Source organism: Seriola dumerili, unplaced genomic scaffold, assembly GCF_002260705.1.
Source record: "Seriola dumerili isolate Sdu_G_001 unplaced genomic scaffold, Sdu_1.0 BDQW01000331.1, whole genome shotgun sequence".
NCBI classification, from domain to species: Eukaryota; Metazoa; Chordata; class Actinopteri; order Carangiformes; family Carangidae; genus Seriola; species Seriola dumerili.
Window position 1 is genome coordinate 3,085,376 of NW_019174586.1, and position 26,137 is coordinate 3,111,512.

Genomic DNA, 26,137 nt, shown 5'->3' on the forward strand with positions numbered 1-26,137 from the left:
TCCCACTTATTGGCTTTATTTGATGGTGCTGCGGTGAAAGAATAGTAACTATAAGTACCAGCATATCCCACTCATGTAAAAGTAAGATTGTTATGTTTATGATAGTCTGGAGGCTGCATTTACTTGTATTTGTTTCATGCACAATGAAAAGGTTAATGTTTTTTTTTCTCTAAATTAAAAAAAATAATAACTTTAAAAGCTGACCTTTATTTAAACTGGATGTTCTCTTAAAAGTGAAAACTGTTTCCGTGACATTCATGGATAAAATGACAATATATTTATGCTACACGACAAAGTATCATGTGTATATTAGTCACTTCAGTATGCATGTGTACTACCAATCTAGTCTAGTCATTCAATGCTGGCTGACTGACAGCTATTTTACTTATGTTTAATTTATTTTCTATGCAAAGTCCTTGTGTCATATGCAGTGAAATTATGACACATTCTTGCACCAATCAGCTAAATTATTTTTCAATCATCCTGTGGAGAGGATAAATCAGGCTTGATTCACTGTATAACTGTATTTATCAGCGGGGATCTGTTGTCACTGTCTTGTTTCGTGCACCATGTTTGTTTTCTCCTTGTCTTGGCCTGCCAGGAGCGCCTCCCTCCCCTGCCGGGCTGACAACCTCAGATGCATGCGATGAGCCCACCTTCTGTCTGTGGCTGGACCACTTGGCTCCTCCACAAAGGCTTTCTGGAATAACAGAGCCAACCAGAGGAAATGACAGCCTGATCACAAGAAGTTCCCCTCACTCCCCCTCTAGCTGCCTACCGGGGGTGGAAAAGGGTGTGTCTGTATGTGTATGTGTTTGTGTGTGTGTGAATAGGATACTAACTTATTTGGGATTCTAGCTTTTTTTTTTTTTTCAAAAGTCAAGCTCAAATTTTGATGCAGAGGAGGTAATTGCAGTGATGGTAAAACAAGTGCAGAGCTAGTTACTGCTCTGTGAAATGTGTGGACACTGAGGTTGTATTTCATATTAGCTATTCAGGGTATCAAGCCACTAGTTTATGGTTCAGGGGTATTTGAATAAAGCAAATGAATACAATTTTGAGAGCCAAGGCGATAAGGCTGGCAAGAGGAGCTAGAGTCATTTAACAGAAGAATGTCACAGTAGGAATAAATTGTCTCCCCAGAATGATAAAAGAGCCCACTTTGAAAATTCTTTGATCTCACTGTCATATGTGTGTAGTTTGTAATACACAAGATAATGGGATGGGTTTCTTCAAAGATAAGTGGTGTGACGTGGACTCATGCTGCATCTTATCAATTAATGCTTCAGCAATCAAGCAGGACGCCACCAAGAATCTGCTGCCACTCTGTCTCCTTGTTGTCCTTCCTCTGCCCCTCACACTGCTGCTATAGAATACAGATAGAGCACTGCCTTCTTCCTGTATGTATATCCCCCTCCTGAATGAGCGCTTCCTCCATGAAGCAAAAGTAGTGCGGGAGCAGCCTGCATGCCTTTGTGTCTCAGGGACTGGCACGTAGCGGTAGGTGTAGGCTGGCTGAGGCATTGTCATTCTCTGGATGTCATGCGCAAGTCAACCCTTGATCTCCCACTTTGAAGTGCATTGCTGCAGGACCCGAGAGAGCACTCTGTGTGTCTGGTGCGAGCTCACAGTGGTCAACAGAGGGCGCCCGATACCAGAGAGGCTGCACGGAGGCTTGAGTTTCTGCCTCACAGACTGGTGCCAGGCGTACACACTGCTGCAATAAAATTCTCACCTCATTATCTCGAGACAGTCACATCACAGGCTTGTGTTGGCAGGGGAGGGGAAAAGGGAAGAAAGGGAAGGGATGGGATGGGGGATGGGGGAAGGGGAGCAAGGCCTGGGTGGGTGACACCAGAGTCTGTCTGTATGTGAGTGTCTTTTTTTTTTTTTTTCAAGGGTCGGAGGTGTATTGGTGAGAAAAATCAGGCATATGTAGGCCTACAATTCACTGTGACACCATTTCGACACCTCTCCCTACAAGGCTCAGGCCAAACTGCCGCACTCCCCGGCTCACTTAACAGGAATGGGAGACTTGTTATGCATAGAAGCCTCATTTTGGATTAATGGTTTCTATGATGTGTTAAACTGTGAAAGGTTGTCAGGGTTTGTTAGGAATAGTAAATGCAATTTTGCACCTCATTACTGGGAACAGTCTTTATTACAAACATTGAAGCCACTGTTATCTCAGCCCTGCAGCCCAGTAAATGTGTTAAAATACATTGTATAATGTAAAGCAAGCAGCAATAAATGTGTAGCCTTAAGGAATTAATTCGCGTAATAATTGTAAAAGTACTGATCCGTAAATTATTAGGTAATGTGGGATTAATATTCGTTTTCAGTGGAGTTCTGCGTCTGCTGTTGCTTTAAAAAAAAAAAGAAAAAAAGCTGTTTGGATTACTAAGAAAAACACACAAATCTGTTTTTTCTTTTTTTTTGTTTAATATGGAACTTGTACAAAAATATGCCACTGTTGATTTTTGGTAATTTCTATTTTCCTTGTAAAAACTTAACAAGGAATGATGCATTACCTATTTAGTCAGGATGTAGATGACCAGGAGGCCCATTGTCTGTGAGGATGCAGAGGAGAACTTCTGGCAGCTGGTGTCCCCTTATCTTCCCCTGTACAGCCAATAAATCAATATCAAATCTAAGGAACAGGAAGCCAGATGGCCTTCCCACAACCCACTAGGCCACAGCGCTCAGGGCCTCCTTGGCTACTGTACCACCGGTGCATGCAGCAGTCCTTTGAAGACATACACATTCAACAAGCAGCTCAATGAATGACTAAAGGGAACAAATAAGCTGTTACGACTCTGCTCAAATCAGTGTTTGTGTTTCCATCCACATCAAAGGCCCCGGTCTGTTTGATATGCAGCCCCCACACCTTGATCCGAGCCATGTACAGGTAGAGGGGAGGAGCAGTCCATTGAGAAGGAAGAGGGTCATGTGGTTGCTTCTCTCAGCCCTGGCTCGAGGGTAGTTGACCCAGACGAAGGGTCTGGTGGTGTCTCTTGTTCCCCAGGGAGCTATTGCTCCTTACACCCATCACTAGACACTTTATTTATTGGAGGGGGGGGGGATTACATGCTTTTAAAGAATATTTGCAGATATTTGGAATAGTACTTCCAAAATAGGATACGTATTGGATTTAAAGATTAAAATGAGTAGAATATTAACTGAGGTGAAGATAGCAGGAGGACAAGGTTGTGTAGTAACTGATGGCTGGCTCGGAGTAAGGTCAGTAAGGTCAGTTACCTAAATACATCCCGCCAGACTCATCTTGATTTCTGTGTAGGTCAGGGGTCGGGTTAAACAGTAGTTTGATTGAATGGCTGTTCACAGGCCAGTGTGAAATGCCGGCTCTATTGCAATGTGGGAGTGGTAAGGAGGGGGTTTCTCTGGCCTTTGTGTGGCCCACGGTCTTAGAGCACGGACCCATTGTTAGAGGCTGACCAGCCAGCCCCTCAGACTCTCCTTTGCCCTGCTTTGTCTCGAGCAGCGTGACCATTTCCTTCATCCAGGTCAGGGCAGGGTCATGACTTTGGACACCAGTCCTCCCTGTCTGTCTGCCTGGCCAGCATACTCATAAAAGTATGTAACACAGAGACAGATGCACTGTTGTCACATGTCAGTATCAAAGATGTAGCTGTGTTGAGGAACCTTTTTGAGTTAAGACAATGATCAAGCGTAATCCTAAATCATATTCACAGCATTAAACCAAAAACAATAGCTACACTAACACACCCAACATTAAATAAAATAAACTGATAAAGTGAGACTGACATGGTTCTGTTGCATGGGTAGACACTTACATTGATCTCCAGTGCACAAGTCAGATTATGATCAATATAATTTGCATGGTGGGAGAAATGTCACTTGTGCCTTTTGCGAGAGTGTAAAACACACTACCACAAGCTCAGAGCTGAGATAAACTCTTTACTACCCTGAAGTGTGCAAGTTATGCAACTGTGGAGGTTTTAGAAGAGTGGACAGCACCCTTCTTCTGTCCTGAGGCCGGACCTGCCTTATCATGGCCTGGCCATCATGGTGATAAGAAGAGGAAAGGCCAAAGGGCCATAAGGAACAGTGTACATGGTTCAGGTCAACAGTGTGAGGAGGCTGGACTCAAAGGGGAGGGAAGGCGGACAAGAATATTATCTGATAAGAATCACCAAGGTCTTTTGATCTGCGAAGGGCTGATCCTGGGCTACAGGGTGTCATGCTGGGCGGACGAGCAGAACGACACGGCAGGTACAAACAAGCGAGCCCTTGAAGATCATCTGGGGCTAAAGCATATTTACACAGGGAAGACTGGAAAGACTCTTCTGACTCACACACACAAGCATACAAGCTTGTTGTCCTCAAAATTTCACACTATAGCAGCATTCTTAACATGCTTAGCTATCATTTTTTAGTCAGAAAGCATGAGCAATGTCTCAGTTTCTGATAAAGTTAAGTGACCATCCAATTCCTGAATAATAATATAATAAAAAAACTATATTTGGCATTGGTATATCTTTGCCAATGTAAGCCAAATCAGACGACAAACTCAATATCCACAAATGACTTTGAGTCCACCGAAGAGAAGGTTGAATGTCACACAGTGGTCTGGTGGGTTTTGACTCATAAGTCACTGATTAAAAGCCGTCATGTGGTGACCAGACAGCACCTGGGGCTGTAGTGCAAGCTGTGGCCTGAACCAAATGCCTCGCTGTCTCGCCCAGGGCAAGATGGAGGAGGGATTTTTCTGCCTGGGGTGGCCAGTGGAGGGGGGGGGGGGGGTTAGCAAGCTGCTGCAAAGTTTAAGTGTCCCTTAGCAACAGTTAAAAACAAAAGAACAGATACATATGTACTTGTAGTTAAAGTCTGTCTCTTATTAACAGAACAACACCCAGCGAGGTGTCGTACTTGAAAGCTAAAAGACAAGTTTTTAATTGTCAATACATTTTGTAAAAAGAGCATAACTATTGCCTGTTTAGTCAAATATAGCTTATTCCTCTGTGCCAGACACCTCCATTGTTGTCCATTGAATGAATGACATGTTCCCTCATTACGATAAATATGGGCACTGTAGTTTATCTTGAGGTGATCCCTCCCACATTATTTTGCTACTGTAAATACTCGCTACAGCACCAAATGTGCATTAATCCACAGATGAAAATAATCCCAAACGAATGCACTATTTTTACACCTGTTTGAGTAAAAGCTGCTAAACAATTATAGTGGACAGTTGCGTTAGGGGATGGTTTAGCTGTAGGAAAGCACATATTTGTGATCCATTTTTAAAGATTCACATCTTCAGTAAAAACAAATGGGCTTGGAGCTGAGAGCCACAGAAAGTGTGAATGAGAACGTTTTGAGAGATGGACGGTGGGTTTAGTCTCTCCTCTGGGTTTGCTGAAAATAACAAAAATGCAGAATACTGTCAGCCTTATCCTCTGATGAAGTTATTTTCAGATAATCAGCTGATACCGCAACAAAGCCACAGAGCTCTGTTTTTAGGTTTTTATTTTTAGTGTGGGCCAACTAGAGCGGTGTCCTCCTAAATTTAGACAAACTTTCACCTCATGTCTGAAAAATAAGGATTATGATCTTTTAAATTTGTCTTTGGTTCACATCAAGCCAAGACAATGACAACAAAGTATCAGCAACCTGTTACATCCACGCTCCAATTAAAAGAATTAAGATGTAAGAGGCCTTCATTATCAGTTCTCTCTGAAGCACATCAAAGGCTGCGGTGTAGTGAGAGTGCAGCTGCCCTGATGGTGTGAGTTTCTCCTCTCTCACTCCAGAGGAACTTGTTTGTGTTGAGGATGTTTACTGATCCCAGGAAAGACAAACAGCCTCTTTCTTGTTTGTAGGTACCGCAACTCAAACACAGAGCTGTGTGTGTGTGTGTGTGTGTGTGCGAGAGAGAGAGAGAGAGAGAGAGAGAGAGAGAGAGCGAGGCAGAGCTTCAGGATGTATTGTATTGTTAGGTCACTGTTTATCTTGTCTCTGTCTTTTCACTCCACTTCCAAGTTTCCCATCAGACCCCGACCAAATTCAATGTTGCGAAATACAATTGGCCAAAAAAATATATATATATATGAGTAATGATAAATAAAAACACACCAAAAGGCAGTTACAAACACCAAATGTGAAATATCTGAAACCTGCATATAGTAATTAGGATTTCTTATTATGATAAGTGATGCTTTTAAATACTTAATTCTAATTATATTAGTAATAAACTTATTCATAACTCTGTCATGTGTGATCGACAGAAAAAGCAAACATTAAACTGTAGGATAGCTATATTTATGTATCCAACAATTTCTAAAAGAGATTGAGTTTTAATACTTCACCTGAACACATGGTGTCACTCTTTCTCATCTATGCTGATAGTCACTGGAGAAACCTCAAACCTCTCCCCAGCTGTTTGTTACCACATGGATCACACACCTTCATGCTGTCAACTTGTTGTAAACAATGTTTTTGGCATAACTGCAGTACAGTTCTCCAGACTCTTTAGGCCTGTGGTTAAATGTTGTTGTTACAACCTGTTTTAAAATGGTTAGAAAGAAGAATCAGAGTGGTGTACATTATGCTAATGTTTTGTGTTTTTTTTAATTGCAGATGTTGCATGTTGTACATTTGGCAAAGCCTAAATTTTGGATTATATAAATAAATTGATTTGTCTTGTTTTGAGTCTTATTCCTATTATCTTGTTGTAAAAATACATTTTTACTTATTTGTTTTTTATTTTAGTTTGGACTATGATAGCAAATGAATATGTCCACTCTCCTTTTATTTAAGCTGAAGACAAGGTAAAAGTCTGGGTTAAGCCACTTGTTCACTGAAATGATGACACTTCTCAATCAATCCCATAATTCATGTAATGCTAAGATGATGAGTAGCCTCACTTCCTGGCTGTCTGAAATACAGACCAATTGATGTTTGTATTGTCACCATGGAGTGTCTCATTCTGTGAGCTTGTATCAGCAAATGTCACTTTGTATTGTGGTTTCCTACCACAGATATAAATCCTGGGGGTAACAGGCTTTCACAGAGGTTTTATGGCACAGAGACTTCCCTTCCATTCTGCAGGGGGTATGGAGCTTTACGCCGTGTGTTCATGTGTCGCAGCCCTTTTAACTGGCACAGTACCAAAACTAGTATTGCAGTATTTCTCTATCCAGCATCCACGTCACATCACAGTTTCCAGCATCTCAAATATGAGCATTGCTGTGTTGTAAACTCATTGTAAAGTAAATATGTTTGGGTTTTAGGCAAAACACGTTATTTTAAGACGTCGGCTTTGGTTCTGGGAAACTGTGATTGCTATTTTTACTCTTCCTAACATGTTTTAGACATTTTTTACAATAATTGTTTAAATAATTAAAAATAATTGATTGATAATTAAAATAATTGTTGCTTGAATCACTAAAAGAGTGACAAATTAGATGGACAAAGACAACACTTATCACAACACAGCCACAGATGTGTAACAATATACAGTCTGAATATACAGTGGTGTATGTTGTGGATATATAATATTGGTGCATTTTGTCTTACATGTTTGTGCTCACTTCCTTGCTGATTACAGATCCATGCAATCTTAATGCTATGTAACATGTCAAACACAAGTTTAAATGCTGTACTACACTGCCATAAAGTCATTACAAATGCCCTTGTGAACTTTCTACAATCAGAAGAGTAAAAATAAAAAAATATTAGCCACATTATCCTCACAGCGCTCAAAGTAAAAGCAGTTACTATGCAGAATACATTTACATAGTGTTATTGAATAAATGCGGTGCAGTGAGAGGTAGCCTCTGAAATGTAATAGAGTAGAAGTAGCAGAAAATTGACAAGACTGCATTATCAAGCCAGGGCCCCAGATCTGCAGGTTTACTCCATATCATTTCAGTCTACATTATTTGATTCATTGCAAACTTGTCTGAAATTTGTTTCACAGAAGTGGAATGTCAACTATGATATCTTGTAGATTTGTCTTCAGGAGGGACAGAAATCCAATTTCCAGACATTATGTGCTTTAGTTTATGTTGTGCTCCTTTGATGTAAAGTTGTGTTTTATCAAATTGCTTTAACTTTTTCTTGGTCAAGTACAATAAGGCTACAATCAACAATCAACAATCATGTTCATTATCAATTATTTTCACCCAAGTTAATATATTCAAACTGCCCTTACTGTCTGACCAGCAGTCAAACATACAGATAAGGTGTTGAGTTTACTATCATGGTAAAATGGGAAACTAGAAGCTGGTACCAGCGAATTATTGGCAATTTTATTTGAAAAGTTACTAAGACTATTAATCATTTACCAATTAATTTCGTGCTAATCAACTAATTATTCCTGCTCTGTTTGTACAGTGGGGGACAAAAGGGGCCCAGCAACATATTTTTGGGGCCCTCGAGGAAATCTATCTGGCCATGAAAATGGAAATACTCAAGTAAGGTAGACTCAAGCACAGTACTTGAGTAAATATACTTAGTTACTTTCCACCACTTACTTTTTGTTGTATAACATTTTGAAAACATTTTGTTCTAAAAAAAAATATTCCATTACAACCTAAATACCTACATATACACCCATTTACTTAAGTAAATTATCTGAATACTACTTCCACCACTGAAGAGACTGTAGGTGAACTAAACAGAAAACATGTCACAAAATATTAGATCTGATCTCTTTAAATGGGTTATTCTGATTCTTATTTAAAGCTTATGTTTCATTGCAGTTCTCTTCTGAATCACAGAGAAGACAACTCTGCATTATGGAGACAGTACTGTGCTGTAGCACAGCAGTGCAGTGCAGTGCAGTGTGTACACCTGCATGGACTTCTTCCTGTGCTGCGGGACGTCTTCTGGCTCGCAAGCACGTCTGCTCGAAACTGGGAGAGTCGCCCAGTCTCCGCCTGTAGGTTGAACTCCACCTGGATCACCGGGCTGCGATTATTCAACAACAGCAATGAGGTAAAAAAAAAAAAAAAAAACATGTTGGAAACCCTCGGCGGTGTAGCAAGGTGCTGGTCAGCGTCTGTGCTGTTTTAAAATCGTGTTTCACAGAGTTTTACAGCGGTTTCTTTGTTTTAGCCATCGGTTAGCTGCTTCCGGAAAACAACCTTCACACAGGTAAGGCGAGTTTCGGTCTCGACTTGAGCAAATTGTGTGGCTTTATGTAAACAAACATGGCAGATAGCCGCCTCAGACTTTCAGCTTTGTACCAAGCCCGTGTTTAATGGTGAAATGTCTTTGTATGAGAGGAGAAAAGTGAGTTTCCGAGCTTAAGGTGTGTAGCATTTAGCGCTTTTTCCGCAGGTTATGTATGTGCTGAAGGTGAAACCCGTGTCCGTCCTGCTCTGACTTTACCTGCTACATCAACCACGATCCTGTCGGTCCGATACCGATGAAGCCCAACTTTTATGACCTCTTCTGTCATATGGATCTGTCACATAGGTGTAGTGATTAGGATAAAACCAACAGCGATGGGTTGACGTGGTGGGGGGTGGGGGGTGAGGGAGCGGGCGGGCAGTGAGTTATTTATGGTCCCCGTGACAACACACTAGTGGTGGAAGAAATACTGATCTTTTACTAAAGCGAAAGTAGTAATAAGCAACCACAATGAAAAATAAGATACTCCATTACAAGTCAAAGTCCTGCATGCAAAATCTTACTCAAGTCATTGGTACAGGAGTACTGGCAGAAAAAAGTAGTGAAGGTATCAAATGTAAAAGTATTAATTATGCAAAATGGCTCTTTTTATGGCATTGTATATTATTGTACTGTTAATGATTCATTGATGTGTACATGTAATGAGCATTTTAATGTTGTGAAGGCAGAGCTAATTTTAACAACCGTATGCGCTGGCGGGTAGTTTAAACTATAACAATGCATATTTTATCAACAGATTGTATGTTTTACATACAATGTACTGGACTAAAAAGTACAATATTTCTTCATGAATGCAGTTGAGTAGAAGTATAAAATTGCTTTAAATAATACTTAAAATACAAGTACCTCAATTTAACTACTCTTCTTGAGTAAATGTACTTAGTTACATTCCACTATTTCCTCTACATTAATTCTGTTCAATGCTTCTTTATTCTTGTACTCCACCACATCTGAGGGTAAAATATTAGCCTATACTTTTTATTCTACTAGTTATTTGACTGTTGCAGTTATTTGTTACTTTGCTGATAAAGATTTTACATACAAAATACATGATAACTGTATAAAATATGATGCATCCTGGGCTGTAACTTATGATTATTTTCATCTGTCAATTATTTTCTCTATCAATTGATCCATTCTCCACTGGTAACCATCACATGTGTGATGTTTCTGATTAACCTTGAGTAATATTTCAGTCAAGTAACAGTACTTCAGTTTGAGCATAATATTGTTGTATTTATGTCACTTTTGAAATAGCTGTTTCAAATACCCAGACAACAGAGGAAACACTTATTGTTGAATTCTTGGGAACTGAAGGAGCACCGAGAAAGTTGAATGAGATCTGGATCCCACAACTGTCATACTTGATCTTTATCTTTGAGGAAAATCAATCATCAGCTGAGTATTTGTATCTGTATTTTTGTATAATTCCTTGCGCTGTGAGAAAATGAGCAGAGGGCTTTGTTTATGACTGTAGCCTTCTGCCCTTTATGCGCAATACAATAGCGATATCCTAAGTGAAAGCCATGGGCGGTGTTTGTTAGGCATGTGCAGTCTGGCTGCTGTACAGTGGGAGGCAAAGGAGCCCTGTCAACATAAGATTAACCACCTCCATGTGTGACTTGTTCATGAGACACTGGTACAGCAATACACGTGAGTCTGTTGTGAGGCTGAGAATCCAGCTGGTTTGGTTGTGTTAATTTACAAAACTCTTTGGGGAATGATTGTTTTATCGTCAATCAGATGGTTTCTGTTGTTGGAGTTGTTTTTTTCCCTGCATATAGATACACAATGCAAATATTAGTCATCATATTTAAAGCAGGGGACTTTGCATGTTGTTGCTATAGCAACAGCCAATGCTTGTTACATAATTTCAATAATTTAGTTCAAAATAGATAAATAGATGGCATTTAGTTAATTTAGTTATAAATGAAATATTATGTTAAATTTAAGAGAGAAAATATCCATGCAGCTCCAGTGATAAGAAAACATGATAAAAGCGTAATCTTGGACGTGTTAGAGATTTCCACTCGATGAACTCATACTCAGACACTGATGAGTAAAGTCATTCACCTCTGGCTAGGAATTTGGTTCATTTTCCATTTCCTGTGCAGTATTTATGTGTAATCTCTATTAGTGATGCCAGACACCGGTGTAAGGTAGAGGGTAGACATGACACACCTCCTGTCTCATGGACTGGGGAGATTATTTGTCTAATGTGGCCTCACCTGTGTTCACTGAGGGAGTGGCAGCACATGTGACTCACTCATATCAACCATCGGTGCGAATCACTCGGCTCAGCTTTGATGGAACGCCACCATGGGTAATCCTCTGGAGATTGGAGGACACTGTAGGGCCACAGACATTTCTCCCAAAAGCTTAGTCTGTCACATGATTACAAGGCATTTCCACTTGGAAAAGGCATTCCCTCACCGAGCCTGGTTGTAATGAACTTTGGTTGGCTCTAAACCTGTAAAAAAAAAACACATTTCACCCCATCTATTGCAAAACTGTCTCATTGTGCTAGTTTCATAAACATAGACTTTAACTCTTTTCAGAAATGTTGTTTGAGGTGTGGGAGTTTGGGAAATATTTTTCTTCCTCTAGTGTAGGATTAGTATTAATCTATATCTGTACTTGTTATGTAGTCAGAAGATAATAAAAAATGTCCCATAGCCCAAGGTTATGTCTTTAGGTTGCCTGTTTTAGCTGCAGCTAACAATTATTTTCATTATCGAACTGCCAGTCCATTTCTTTATTCATTGATTTTGGCTGGTCCAAAACCTAGAGATGAGAAATGATCAAGCAACTGTTAAGGAATGTTTGGCTGTTTTTCTTGATAAATAAAATTAATCAATTAAAACAATTGCACATTAGTTTTCTGTTCATCGACTAATTGTTTCATCTCTTTATTAAGTCCAGGCAAGATTTCATGTACAGTGTCAGAAAATTATAATTTCCCAAAGCAAGAAGGTGACGACTTCAAAATGATTGTTGTCAGTCAAAAACCCAAATATACTCACTTTACAGTGATATAAAGCAGAGAAAAGCAGCAAGGCTTGCATTTTAAAAACTGTCAGTAGTGAGTAATTGATACAGTGACAAATCAATCAACCGATTAATTGTTTCTGTGCTACACTTTTTTACATTGTGCTGTACCATTTTGACTAATCGCTGTTTCACATGGAGGATTCCAAGAAAGATGAGCACCTTTATTGATTTTGTGCTGCATCCTTGAGAAACATAGCGATGTACTGCTGTGTTAGTGTGGTTATAGTGGGCATTAATAGACAGCTTCAGAGCCAGCTGCCTTTGGAAAGACTGTGTTCAGCTGTGACTTCCAGAAAGCAAATAGTACACCTAAGCGATAAAGAAGGAATTTGATGGGAGTGAAGGTGCGAGTGTTTTAATGACAAGAGAACCAGCTGTGCTCTTTTGCATTAGAGCAGCACAGTGTATTCAATGTAAGTGTGTATCTCTGGTTTCTCATTCGTGCACAAGGTCGTGTAGTTTCTAAATAAATGGAGCACAGCCTGGTTTCTACTGTGCTTCTCTCCCTATGCTACAGGATCCATGACCCCTATCCATTACAGGAGGAGGTATCACTTGCACAAAGTAAAGACAAAGAGAGAAAGAGGGCCTGTAAGACCTCAGCCAGACTGCATGTATGTGGAAAGATTTGTGTGCACACATATTTGTAATCAGGTTGTGTGTTTGCAATCAGTCATTCAGCTACTGAGAGTACTTTACCTGTGGTAGTGCAACATCAGCAGTCTAAGTCCCCACCCCCAAGCGTGCGTACACACACACACACACACACACACACACACACACACACACACACACACACACACACACACACACAGCCATTGACAGAGGCCTTTTCTCTCACTCTGCCTAGTTACACCAATTCCCCTCTGCATTCCTCACACCGGTGCAGTCAGAGCTCATACACATCCACACTCATGCACACAAATATGTGTCCACACATACGCACACCCCCACACACACACACACACACACACACACACATTATTCTGACGGTGTGCTGCTGGAGAGGCAGGGCTCTGGTTTCATTCGGGCTTCAGGCAGCTGCTAGGCTAGAGTCTTGTGTTTGCGTGTGGTGGCTACTGGGCGCTTGACAACAAAGATATCATCTCGGGTGAGTCGCTCCAAGGTAATCACACTGAAGATAAAGCAGTCCTTTTGTGCCTGAAATCTGGACTGGGGTCACAAAGGGAAGGAAACTGAAGGTATTGAGTTCATTGTGGTGGCTTATTTAGTCTTTTTCACATGTGGTACTGTGCAAGTGAAAAGTTTTCTATACTCCTCTGTATATTTAGGATGAAGTCATAGCTCTTAAGGTGGTATTTGGAGGTGCTTGGTGCTTTTCTGTCCCACTGTAGCCCCTCAGACAGCATGAAGTGATGCCTGTCAAAGTGTTTAGGTCAAAAGTCCTTGCATATGTTGTAAAAAAGCTATTTATTGCAACTTAATGAGATTTTCATTTAACCATTTTGAACAGTAAATGAATGTTCACCCTTTTCATTCCATTAAAAATATGCTGTGGTCTCTTTGAAGCCCTCTAACCCTACTTCCAGTAGATGAAGTCAGTCTTGAAGGTGGATTTCATGAGATCAAACTCAGTGTATTTGGTGTGATTCATGAAATGCCACTTTATTTGTTAATGTTGTGGAGTAAGCAGCCAAAAGTTTCACCAAAGAATGCTGTTGCTAATCAGTACTCTCCTTATGAGAGGGGAATTAAAGGAGATTAAGTGCGGCACAAAGGGATGGAGACCGCTGCTGATTGGGTGCAAGGGGTCATTAGTGATGGGGGTTGCATTTCTGCCCAGTTCATTCAAAATTCGTACTCTCGTGTAGTGCCATGCCTTTGTTCCCTCCTATTAGCAGGGGTTTGACTTTAGTCCGGTTCTCCTGCCTCATTTCACAGAGTTTAGCCCTTTCTGTGTGAGAACGGTGACTTTTAGTTGAGATGAGAATTCCCTTTGTCCCTCAGGAAACTCGCTGAGAGGAAGCAGCTGCGGCTTGCTGCCATATTGCTGCTGCTCTGTGGATTTGTCATTTCCTGTGGAGCTGGCCAGTATGAGTAGAAATAGTTCAACTTCTGCAGTAGACCTTACTGTGTTTCTCTTTCTCAACAGAAAATCAAAATGAAGTCGAGGAGATACCTTTGTTGACTCCGGATCATTGTTTCACTTTCACCATTTGAATGGATTCAGCTTTGGACATGCAGACATAGACTTACGAAGTATACTGGACACATTTTCTGAGGAGATAAGAGGACACAGATCTGAGGTTTGGACTGAGCTCCCTCAGCCAATGGCTACATTAGAAACCAAAGCGACCGGCAGCAGCAGCACTCCAGGTCTCTCATGGGCGCGGGTATGTAAGGAGTGTGGCCAGCAGCACGAGAGCCAGGACAGTCACCTGTACGAGTACCAGGACGAGGTGGACGATGAGCTGGTTTGCCACATCTGTCTGCAGCCCCTGCTCAGACCTATGGACACCCCTTGTGGCCACACTTACTGCTTTCATTGTCTGAGCAACTTCTTGAAAGAGCAGGACTTCTGCCCTGTGGACCGCCAGCGGCTGCAGTTACATCAGTGTCGTCCCTCCAGCCTGCTGGTCAGGAACCTGCTGGACAAGCTGACTGTGATGTGCCCTCACTCTGAAGAGTGCCAGCAGCAGATGCAGCGCTGTGAGCTGCAGCCTCACCTGCACAACAGGTAAAGATCTGGGGGGTGGGGTTGTTAACAGGTCATTACAGCAGTTTCAGTGGATATTGTTGGACTTTAACGGGTTAAAATGATTTGACACAAATGGCAAAACCACACATATCAGCACTTTTCACTATCAACATACTCTTTCACCCAGAATATAAAGACAATGCATGGATGATGTAAGAGAGGGGGAGACAATCCTGGATTACATCAATATGTCAAGAGGTACTGGGAAGTTTTTAGCAAGGATTCAAGGAATTAGAGGCACAGGTTCAGGGGAATACCAAGGCATATAAATCTTATCAGGGAAAACCTGTGAATACATCATCGTATACTATAGTACCAGGTGGTTGGCATATCAACAAAGCAGCGAGTACAGGATAATAATTTGTAGCTACAGTAGATAATGCTCTATAAACAAAACCTCACACCTGACAATGACAGTTACTTTCACTGTTGAATTACATTACTGAAGATCCAGTGTGTTTAATGTTATGTTGATGTTTGTCTCTGTCGCTCTCTTTAAAAGGTCATTAAAGGAACAGGTAGAAAGATCAGGAAATATTATTTGATAAATATTATTTGCTTTCTTGCCATGTTAGATGGAAAGATTGATAGCACTTTCGTCACTTTTGCCAGATGCCAGATAGCTTAGCTTAGCTTAGCTTAGCTTAGCTTAGCTTAGCTTAGCTTAGCTTAGCTTAGCATAAAGACTGAAAGTAAGGGGAAACAGCTAGCCTGGCTTTGTTCAAACGTAACAAAATCGTAGTTTCGGGGCCTCTAAAGTTTGTTGACTCCTTACAAAATTGAAGTGTAAAACTGAGTCGTTATTTTTTGTATGAATTAAACAAACAAGACGTAACATGCTAATTAACTTGAGAGATGCCGCCAGGTTAACTGTATCCCCGTGTTTCCAGTCTTTGTGCTAATCTAACAATATCACACAGCAAAAAAAGCAAAGACACGTATTTCCCAGAATTTCTTTCATTTCTTAAAGTAAAGTGGATTTGTTAAAGTATATTGTGAATTGTATCAAATATCTGCTATCCACACACGTACTGCATGCACATATCTCCACTTGAAGATAAACATAATATCTTATTTTTATCAAGTCATGACAAAAGAATTCTGACTGCTTCTCAGAAATGTAAAATTACTGTCACTAGCCTTGTTTGTTTGTTTGTTATTCCTGGTAGCGGAGGTCAGTCGTCTTGTTTCTCACATGGCCAGTGTGGTGCTTATCATCCCAGCCATTACGCAGTCAGTTGTGGGTGGCAGATTGTCATGCTGCAGCCTCTCTGTGCAAACAATGAGGAGGCAAAGTTCAGGCATGAGGAGCAAGCAGCAGTCCCAGCACTGTGACTGACTTAATCAGACTCAACCTGTCTCACCCAGACACCCTGCAATGCAGTGAAATTGTCTATTCATCTGCATAGTGCTTCTCTTTTAAATTTTGTGCAAAAAGACACTCTTTCTCTCTTTCTGTCTCCTCTTTCCCCTCAAAAAACACATAGTATTTATTTTCTTTCTCCCTTTTTCTGTGGCCATCCATTCCTGCCACTCCTACTAACCAGAAACATTCAAGATCATCCCTTTTCCATTATAAAGATGGATATTCACATGTGTTGTTTCTAAAAGGAAAGAAAATGTCAACCATCACCCATGTCTTTCCACAGATGTCCTGTTTTTAGAAGACTAAGGGAGGAAGCAGAGAAGAGGAAGAGGCCCTCGTGGAATGAGTTAAAAGGACGTAAGGGTGACGGGGAGTCGTCTGGTGATGCCAAACATTCAGCAACTCTGTCTCGAAATCCCACCCGCGATCAGCCCGAGCCTGGTCTGATTAATCCTGCCTATGAGGAAAGTGAGGACGGTATGAAGTCATCTTTATCTTTTAGAACAGCCATCATTATAACAGTGACCCAGTCCCCCATGTCTGTGTTTAGTGCAATCGTGATAATTAGAGTGGCCACTGCTTAGGAAATGACCACTTCTTAGGAAAAGATTTTCAATAGGACGCTGGCGATACTGTGTTGCAGTGACAGGGAACAATGTTTATAGAAGCTCTCAGATGTAACGGAAATAGTTTCCCCACCAGGTTGATTGCAGAAAACCTAAATCCTCATGCCCGTCCCCTTCAGTGGGGGCGGTTGTCAGAGCACACAGACGGGAATTGCTGATGTTTTTAGCCTCAAGGTTTTGATTCTGAGTCTGTCACAGGTGAATCATCAGCCTTGCTGTAGAGACATGTACCAGCTCACAGACTTTTTTTTTCCAACCTGAACCAGACTCATCACAAAGAAAAACCTTTAAAGCCCCTTAAAAGCCAGTTCCACGGACCAAAGTCCACTTAAACATAGTTTCCAGGCAACTGGCAAACGGTTTCCCCGGAGAAGTTTGCTTTGTTGTCAATATCTTATCTATTTCAGTCAAATTACTGCTGTATGCTCTTAAAATCAGTAAAGACCTAAGTGAAATGAGCTTATACTTTTAGATTTAATCATGTCATATATGTACTGATTGTTGTTTTTTTTCCAAATGTCAGCATGTTGACTCATCCAGGTTATTCTATCTCTGCAGTCGGATCAATTCATGCCTTTGTGACGCTGGTGGGACGAAAAAGATTGGCAGCACTGCTGAGGAGTTAGCTGTAGCGTGTAAATACTTGTATGGTCTGTGTGTACGCACAGACCAGCTCCAAGGCTGAGATACTCTCTGTAGTTCAGTCTGCTGAAACGCTCGCTATCTTACTGTGATGATAACACGCTGAGGTCAACTCTGTTTCACTGTTTCCTGTCTATGTTACCGTTCGGTGTGAAATGTGTAAACAAACGTCACCTCAAAAGCAGGTTATTGGTTCACAAACTACATTGTGTAATTTCATGCATGTCTCTACATGGAGAGATATACTCCAGAATCTTGCTCAGTAAAGTGGGAGTTAGATGAGAGGATCAGTATTTATCTCTGTGCCTTCAGTAAAGAGATTGGTACAAGATGTGCTCTATTTATGTCAACTTGGAAAATGTCAGAGTATTCCTGTAACTTCCTTTATGCACTCCATGGTTTCCTATGAGGTCCTTTTTTACTTTTACTGTGAGGGATATTACTATTACATAAATGTTGTTCTGCCATTTTAAAGGATAATTCCAGTTAGTTACAATGTGTGTCATATTTCCATAGCTCCGGCTGTCACTTCTGCAGGTTGTAGTAACATTGTTAAGTAACTGCTGAGATCTGGGAACATGGCGATGTCACTATAAGAAAGTCTAATGTGGTCAAATGATCCAAACCACTTTATTTGGTTGGTCAAAGCAAACGTGAGGGCACTTGAAATAATCCCTCACTGCACAGGAAAACTGTGTGCATGCATGACAGTAAGTATGGGAGGATTCGTTTGAATCAGGATGTTTACAAAGAACAATTTGGGCAAAGATTTTACCCTTTTCCTGTGTTTCCTCTTCCATATAAGTTTATCTAACCTGGGAGTTTCTGGAGTCATGTCATGAAAGGAGAAGCAGAGAAAACCATTTGAAAATGCTGACGTGGGGCTTTCAGTTATATCTGTACACCATAAAACATTTTTGAAAGAAATTTTTAAAACTGTATTATTAATATTTCCACTGATTTACAGGTATAATTAGATTTTCAATGAAAAAGAAATACAAATGCAAGTTGGGATTAAATCGCTTCATGTGTAAATTGACTGTATGTCTCACATTTTTCTTCTTTTTTTGTGTATAAATAGTAAAGGAATATTATTACAGCCATGAACAATCAATATTTGGATTGATTGTGCCAATGTCATTTTTCTTGTATTTTGGGTTCCAATGCCAATACTTTGTTAAACTGAGAAAATGTTATGTCAGACTTGTAGCTAGAGAGATTAAACCTGTTTAATATCCTGGATGCTTATGTTTGTTGCCACTGTTGGACTTCTTTTCAGTGATGTTACCACATTCCCAGATTTCAGCTCATCAGTTTGAAGGGTACAACGTAATAACTGCTGGTTGGAATAATGACAAAAAGGAGGAAAATAAGACCCAAGTTGTAGTAGACCAGGAAAATGTCTTATTTTTTGGCTAGCACACTGATCTTCAAACTGTATTATCATGTGTTAATCAAGGGCAACAGAGCTGTGAAATGTGGAAAATTTGCTTCATGAAAGATGGAAATGCAGCCATATTTATTCCACCTGGTTCTCTGTTTCTCTTCCCTCCAGACAACACACCTCTGCGGTCTAGTCTGGTGGCCGAGGCCAACATGGTGGAGCTGTTCAGAGAGCCGGAGGAGGAGCTGGGCTTTCGCATCGTGGGGGGGAAAGACACACCTCTGGGGAACATCGTCATCCAGGAGATTGTGCGGGACTCGCTAGCAGCTCGTGATGGCAGACTGGCCCCTGGGGATCACATCTTAGAGGTGTGAAAGACTCATAAACCAAATGAGGGAGATGCTGAGATAACATAGCCCATCACGTCAAGTATTCATCTCCTCCTCAGCATAGGAATTCAAACGTGTTCTGGTAGTGTGACACAGTTCAAATCAACATATTTCTGCATAAACACCTTGTCAGTGCGTTCTCATGGCATTGTAAACACCATGTTTTTTAGCAGGGAATGGGAAAGTAGATATTCAAGATAAACAAGTTTTAGCTCCATGGTAACGAGGAGTGGTTTGTACTGCCGGGAACAAACGCGTAAACGACTTCACCTGGTTGCTTTCACTGATTGACTTCCCGCCTTTCTGTGTAAGAGAGTCAATGTTCAAACATGAAGTGGACTAAAATTGAATTTTGTTATTTTTGAAAGGGTTATGTAACCAGAGTTATTATGAAACTATGTCATGTGTTTTCTTGAAGTGGTGATAACTTATTTTGCCATTTAAGGCTGCAACGGTTACTGTATTTTGAGTTTTGATTAACCTGCCGATTACTTTGTCAGTCAGACCTAGAAAAGCAGCTTTGACAGTCTCTTCATCTAAACATAGGACACAAGCTGACCAGTATTTGTTATGTTCTGATCATTGTAGTGCATGAACCAGGCAAAGAAAGTTAGTTACAGTATAAAAGTGAGCTGTCACAAATTTAAACAGAATTAAAAGTCAACTTTAGACTTCCACTCTTTGGCTGACAGTAACACAGTTATCTTCCAGGAAAAACACCATAATTAATTAAATTCACTTTTCTGCTTGATAAAAAAAAAGTTTCACTGACTGTGTTGTTACTGTTTCTCTCTGTGATGTTGTGTATCCAAGGTGAATGACGTCAGCTTGGCTTCAGTCCCCCACGCCCGGGCTGTTGCTGTGCTGCTGCAGCCTTCCCTCCTCAGACTCACCGTGATGCAGGAGAAAGGTTTCAAATCAAGGGATCCACGGGCTGATCATCACCCCTCATCTTCCATCATATCACACAATCCCCACGGCAACGCTACCTCCAATCACAACCCCGGCACAGTCCTCCAGGTGATGCTGATGAAGAGTCAGCGCACCGAACCGCTCGGCATCAAACTCATCCGTAAGTCGGATGAGAGCGGGGTTTTCATCCTGGACTTGCTGTCGGGCGGTTTGGCAGCCAAAGACGGAAAACTGAAGAACAATGACAAAGTGTTGGCCATTAATGGACATGACCTGAGGCATGGTACACCTGAGAGCGCTGCCCAGATCATACAGGTATATTTAATATATATTATTAACTCTCTGCATTATCAGTGACTATTCTTTAAAACATGCCATAACTTTGAAGATTGATTTCATTCTTTCTACGCTGCCATTGTTTTGAGTTCATTTTTGTATATTGAACATTTGTGTAATAATGTGATTGTGAGAATGGACTCATCTGTTCTGAGCTATGCTCTGAGAAAATCAACCCAAGAGCAAACAACACACCAACAGGGGACACTACGAAATGAATCATCTGAATTATGAAGTTGAATCATTAAAACAATAGCTTTTCAGCTGGCAGTTCTTATTGATTGTTAGTTTGTATGCATCTGCTGTTCCGGTTTCCCACAAGCATTTGAATGCAGCACCAAGGAAGACTTACAGAACAACCACTGCTTCCAATTACCGTGCAATGATGTAGCATTAACAAAACAAACCTGAAAGCCTTGAGCCTCGCTAGCTCGTAAGCCGCAGCGCTCATTACACCACACAATGTGAAAGTGATTAATAAAAGCAAACATGATAGTCTTATAAGTAGTTTTGCTACTAATGTGACAAATTTAACAGGATTTAAACCTAAAGAGCCTGAATTTACTCCATCACTGGTAATATGCCGGTCATGAGAGCTTTAGGTCTGATAGTGGCAGTCAAGGGAAAGGTCCGGGGTCACAAAATTCCCATAAAAAGAATCTTGAGGGGACTTTGAATATTCATATAAAATGTCATGGCTTAGTGGATGGTTCTTGTCCAGATATCCTGCTCTAAAGGAAAAGTGACAGATGGGCCAAATATTACCATAGACTCCACTGCTGGCAGAGTAAAAATAAAGTTGTCTAAGTGCATTAAATGTGATGGATTAGTCGAGCAAGTTTTGGGTCTCTGCGAGTTGAATTCCATCCAGGAATTACTCTGAACCAAGGTGCTGCCAGAAGGTAGCAAATCAGTCTAAAGCGGAATATCTATGGCATGAGAAATGGTGTTGTATATGTATTTCCTGTGGAATTAATTGCTTTTCTGCAATTAGGCCAGTGAGGTGCGTGTGAACTTCGTGGTGATGAGACCTTCAGAGTCTCAGGAGGAAGGAGGAAGCAGCAGAGAGGGACAACACAACAGAGCAGCCAGGAGGGCGCCTGAGCCACAGTACTTCAGACGCCAGTCCACCTACATGAAGGTAACGCAGAACATTTCCTAACAAATGAATGCTCAGACTAAAAGAGATTGCTCCTGACCTCCTTTTTTATAGAAAACATCTATAAATCCACCTTAATTTTTGCCCTGGACAGCTGTTGACAGCTGGAATTGTAACCTGTTTTTAATCCACTAACCACAATGCTGGTTGCAGTATATTACAAGCTTTACATGTTTCTATTAACACAGTGTAGTTGTGATAAGCTCCTTTGTCAGTCACACTCAGTTGTACCATGCACTGTCAGTAGTAAGAATAACCCCCCCCCCCCCCCCCCCCCAGTTGGGGGTGAGACGCTTTGAGAGCAGACACCTGCGTCGGTGAGCAGAGATGAAAGCCATTCTCTGGGGCCTCCCTCTGTCCTGATCAAAAGGCCTGGGGTGCTGCTCACTCTGCCGCTACAGAGCCACTGTCTTGTTGTTTTTTGGTTGTTTCTTTGGGTGGTAGAGGATCAAAGCTGGTAACAGTTAGCTTTCGCCTGCAGAGTCGAGCCTTTTCGTCTTGCTGGGGGGGATGGGTTCCCTGCTGGGGGGAGGAAGAGCCCCCACCTCCCCCAAGCTTCCCTTCTGATGGTTTACAGACTCCAGAGAGAAACAAGGAGGCTGGTTGAAACTGTCATTTTCCACACATCTTTTCCACTACGAGAGCTGAGTGTGGATCCTCACACGTTACCTCCACCCTAACCTCTCAGCCCCATCTCAAATGTTTCACATTTGTTTCTACGAGTGGTTTTGTGAGGGGAATCAATTAAGTCAAAGGATCCTGGAGAGGCAATTTATTTGACAGCACAGGCTTCATGCATGTTATGTCAGACAGGACGGGATAAAACAATTATTCTTGTGGAGAATTTGTTACACACGTCCTGACCAAGGCTTGCATAATTTTATACATCCACATAGTGATGTTGATCAATATGTTTGTAACTGTTTCATATTAATTTGTCTCATTGTTCATATAGGATCCTCCAGGTGGGTTTTCCAGCCAGGAGAAGACTGTGAGCCTGAAGAAGGAGCCTCGGCTTTCCCTGGGCATCACCATTGCTGGGGGGAGGGACTGTCGCAGCCGCCTGCCGGTTTACATCACAAGTGTGCAGCCTGTCGGCTGTCTGCACCGAGATGGCACCATCAAAAGAGGTACGAGCAGCATCTGGCGATCTGTGATTTTGACTTTTAATAAAGAATTTTATTTGAAGATGATGATGTTATAGATATTGTTCATTGTGGCTGCAACTAATGATTATTTTCATTACTGGTTAATTTGTCAGATTATTTTCTTGATTGATTGATTCTTGATTTTTGCTTAAATAAGTATTTTTCAATTACAAAGATAGTTGTTAACGAATTTAATATCAGTCAATAAATGGATTAATCAAGTGATCATTCAGCCCTTGTCATGACCAAAACATGCAGGAATGGGGTCAGATCATTATATTCAAACTTAATTGTGTTGAAATATTTGGATAAATACACTATAACAGCAAGAAACTGTTAACGGGAAACAATTTCCAGTTCTGTTTTCAAATCTATTACAATGTGACAAATGTCTGAGTAAGAAAAGGGCAGTTCTTTATTCTTTAATACAATATGTTGCATTGTCCATGTCCATGTTCACATCGTCATGTTTCCTTAGGTGACATTCTGCTGAGCATCAACGGTGTGGATCTGACCCAGTTGACCTACAATGAGGCGGTCTCTGCGCTGAAGGCTCAGACAGCTCAGTCCCAGGTGGTGCTCCGTGTCATCCAGACCCTCTCCGAGGACTCAGAGGACGAAACCGAGGCTGCCAACAAGGACGAACTGGACGCTATGGACGATCCACGCGATGACACCCTCAACTGGACGCCGCTGTGGACTCGCTGGTTGGGATTGCCCAGGTGGAACAGCTTTCATTAACACCACTTTAATTGTATTCTGTTCATGTTTATGTGAAAGAGTTAGCTCTGACTCTGCCCTCATCGTTTCAGTCACATGCACTGGTGCCGAGACATTGTCCTGCACAAGACCAACAACGAGAGCTGGGGCTTCAGTATCGTCGGCGGCTACGAGGAGAGCCACGGCCAGCAGCCTTTCTTCATCAAAACCATTGTGCCTGGTACACCTGCTCACTTTGACGGACGCCTCAAGTAGGTTAACCCCAATTTGACCTCCATATGATGCAATCAGCTCCCGTATTCTGTCATTCTGGCCACTCTCCACGTTAATCACCTGTGCTTCCCTCCAGGTGCGGTGATGAGATCGTTGCAGTGAATGGAGCCACAACAGTGGGAATGAACAACTCATCTCTCATCCCCATGCTCAAGCTGCAGAAGAATAAAGTCACACTGACTGTGGTGTCCTGGCCTGGCAGTCTAGTGTAGAAAACACACATTCACTGTCCTCTCTCTCTCTCTCTCTCTCTCTCTCTCTCTCTCTCTCTCACTCACACACACACACACACAACAACACGCAACACACACACACACACACACACACAGCCCTGTTCAGCTGCATTCTTGACTGGGCCACTCACTGTCGCCTCCATATTTGTTTGGTTACATTCTTGTTAATCTTTTGAGCAGTTATGTAACACAGAACATGTGTGTACATAAAAGCCATCCTGTGTATAATGGTACCTGTTTGTCTCAGTGCTCGGTGCGCTCGCACTGCAGTTTAGTCAGGGTGCAAAAATGATGACAATCAGTGAATTATATACTGAGGACAAACTGGAAGGATCAATTTTTGAAACACCTTTTTGATCCTCCTCTGAAGCTTTATCTATATTTTTGCTTACCTGTTGGATAATGTTATCATTTAGTCATGACTTGATTCAAGTGATTCACGTTAACAGCCTCCAAAGATGAAATGTAGAGCTTACAATACAAGTAGACAGTTGTAATGATGAATTATAGATCACTTTGTATAACAAAATGGCTGCTGATTGTAAAGACCAATGCCAAAGACAGAAAAATCATCCTCTCTTGTACCTGTTGTATCACTAGTGTGATTTTATCAACTTAATTTAAATTGCACTTTGAAAACATAAAATCAACAGCTACGGCCACATTGTGTTACAAAAAGAGACACATTTTAACAGTGGGAGTGTTGGAAAGCTAAGGAAAAGATCTACAGTCACCTTTGGTCTAACACTTTGGTGCTGGCAGGCTTAAAAGAGGCTGGAAAATCTGAGGTCCAGTCTTATCTAAGCCATAAAAGTAATCATCAATCTACATGGAACACTTAATCTGAACTGCATTGGTAAAAAACACATTGGATCCAAGTTTATTTCCTGTTAGCTCTTGATTTTAGCAATGCTGCAACAGGAAATAAACATGGACACAGTAATGTTTTTGTTTCAAACTGTGAGTGGGTCTATTGAAGCAAATAAATATGTGATGGATGTTTAGTTTTTATCAAAGTGTTGTTAATCCTAAACGAGACAACTTCTCATTCATCTTTTGATTTATTGATTGATACATGTACCAGTGCTCTGTATTTATTTCAAATGATATAATGCCTCATATTGAAAAACTCTGATAAGCGGGTGCCTTGTTGATATTGAAGGACAAACGAGAATGTATACTTGCCTTAAATTGCCACTCTACCAAAATGTGTTTTCCCTCATTATTTCCTCTTATTATTTCCTCTCATTATATTCTGTTTAAATGAATTCAAAGGTGAATGGCCTAGTCCAGATAAAATGGTTTTACCTCGTTCTTTTTGTTTCAGCACATTCCCAGTGGCCTTCCTTGTGTCTTAACTGATACAAGACTTATTGAACAGTTCAGAGTATTGTCACAGAATTAGTTTTGAGTCAGAGTGGCATTAGTTATAAATATTAGTGTATGCCTTGGCCCATCCACTATTTCATTATGTTCAATAAAATCATATTAAATCATGTTGTTCTTCTGTTTATCAAGTCTCTAATTGCAATGTGGGGGATGTCACTTGTCTACAGTGGCATGAATGGTAAAGCAGCTCTGGCAAGATCCCAGGAAAAAAAAAACATGGGGGAGGAAGTTCCTCAGTACAGCAATCCAGCAGTTTTCTTTAGTACAAAAAGTGAATCTCAAATATTTCATCTTATACAGCTGATGTGGTGGGAAATGGTGCAGAATCACTACACAAGTTAAATTTTATATAAATGTTACTGAGCTGCTATTGGTGAACAAAAATATGATCATATTGGATTTGTTATGCCACATTCCCTCAGAACATAGTATTTACAGTAAACTACAATATGAGTGTAAATAGTGCTTTACCAGAGGCAGAAATGTCCAATAAGTTTTACAGTGACCCCTGGTGGACACAAACTGACTAATTTTAGACTCTTTCAAAACATTTTCCCCCATATGACATGTTTGCTCAGAAGTCATTATACATACATGCGAAGTCAAAGGT

The 26,137-nt window shown here is 41.0% G+C and overlaps 1 protein-coding gene across 3 annotated transcripts; it reads left to right on the top strand.

Annotated features, from left to right (window-relative positions):
* Positions 1-8,910: 8,910 nt before the first annotated feature.
* On the top strand, positions 8,911-24,149 carry LOC111232485 (ligand of Numb protein X 2-like). Of its 3 annotated transcripts, none has more exons than XM_022760038.1 (10): positions 8,911-8,982; positions 14,345-14,929; positions 16,600-16,793; positions 19,140-19,336; positions 20,171-20,584; positions 21,600-21,746; positions 22,720-22,894; positions 23,391-23,634; positions 23,725-23,883; positions 23,982-24,149. In XM_022760038.1, exons 2-10 carry the CDS (start codon positions 14,523-14,525, stop codon positions 24,115-24,117), a joined length of 2,073 nt encoding a protein of 690 aa, XP_022615759.1. In that variant the 5' UTR covers positions 8,911-8,982; positions 14,345-14,522; the 3' UTR covers positions 24,118-24,149. The 3 variants fall into 3 exon arrangements, with proteins under 3 accessions (XP_022615759.1, XP_022615760.1, XP_022615761.1); XM_022760039.1 differs by lacking the exon at positions 8,911-8,982 and adding an exon at positions 9,032-9,141; XM_022760040.1 differs by lacking the exon at positions 8,911-8,982 and adding an exon at positions 13,417-13,433.
* Positions 24,150-26,137: the final 1,988 nt, after the last annotated feature.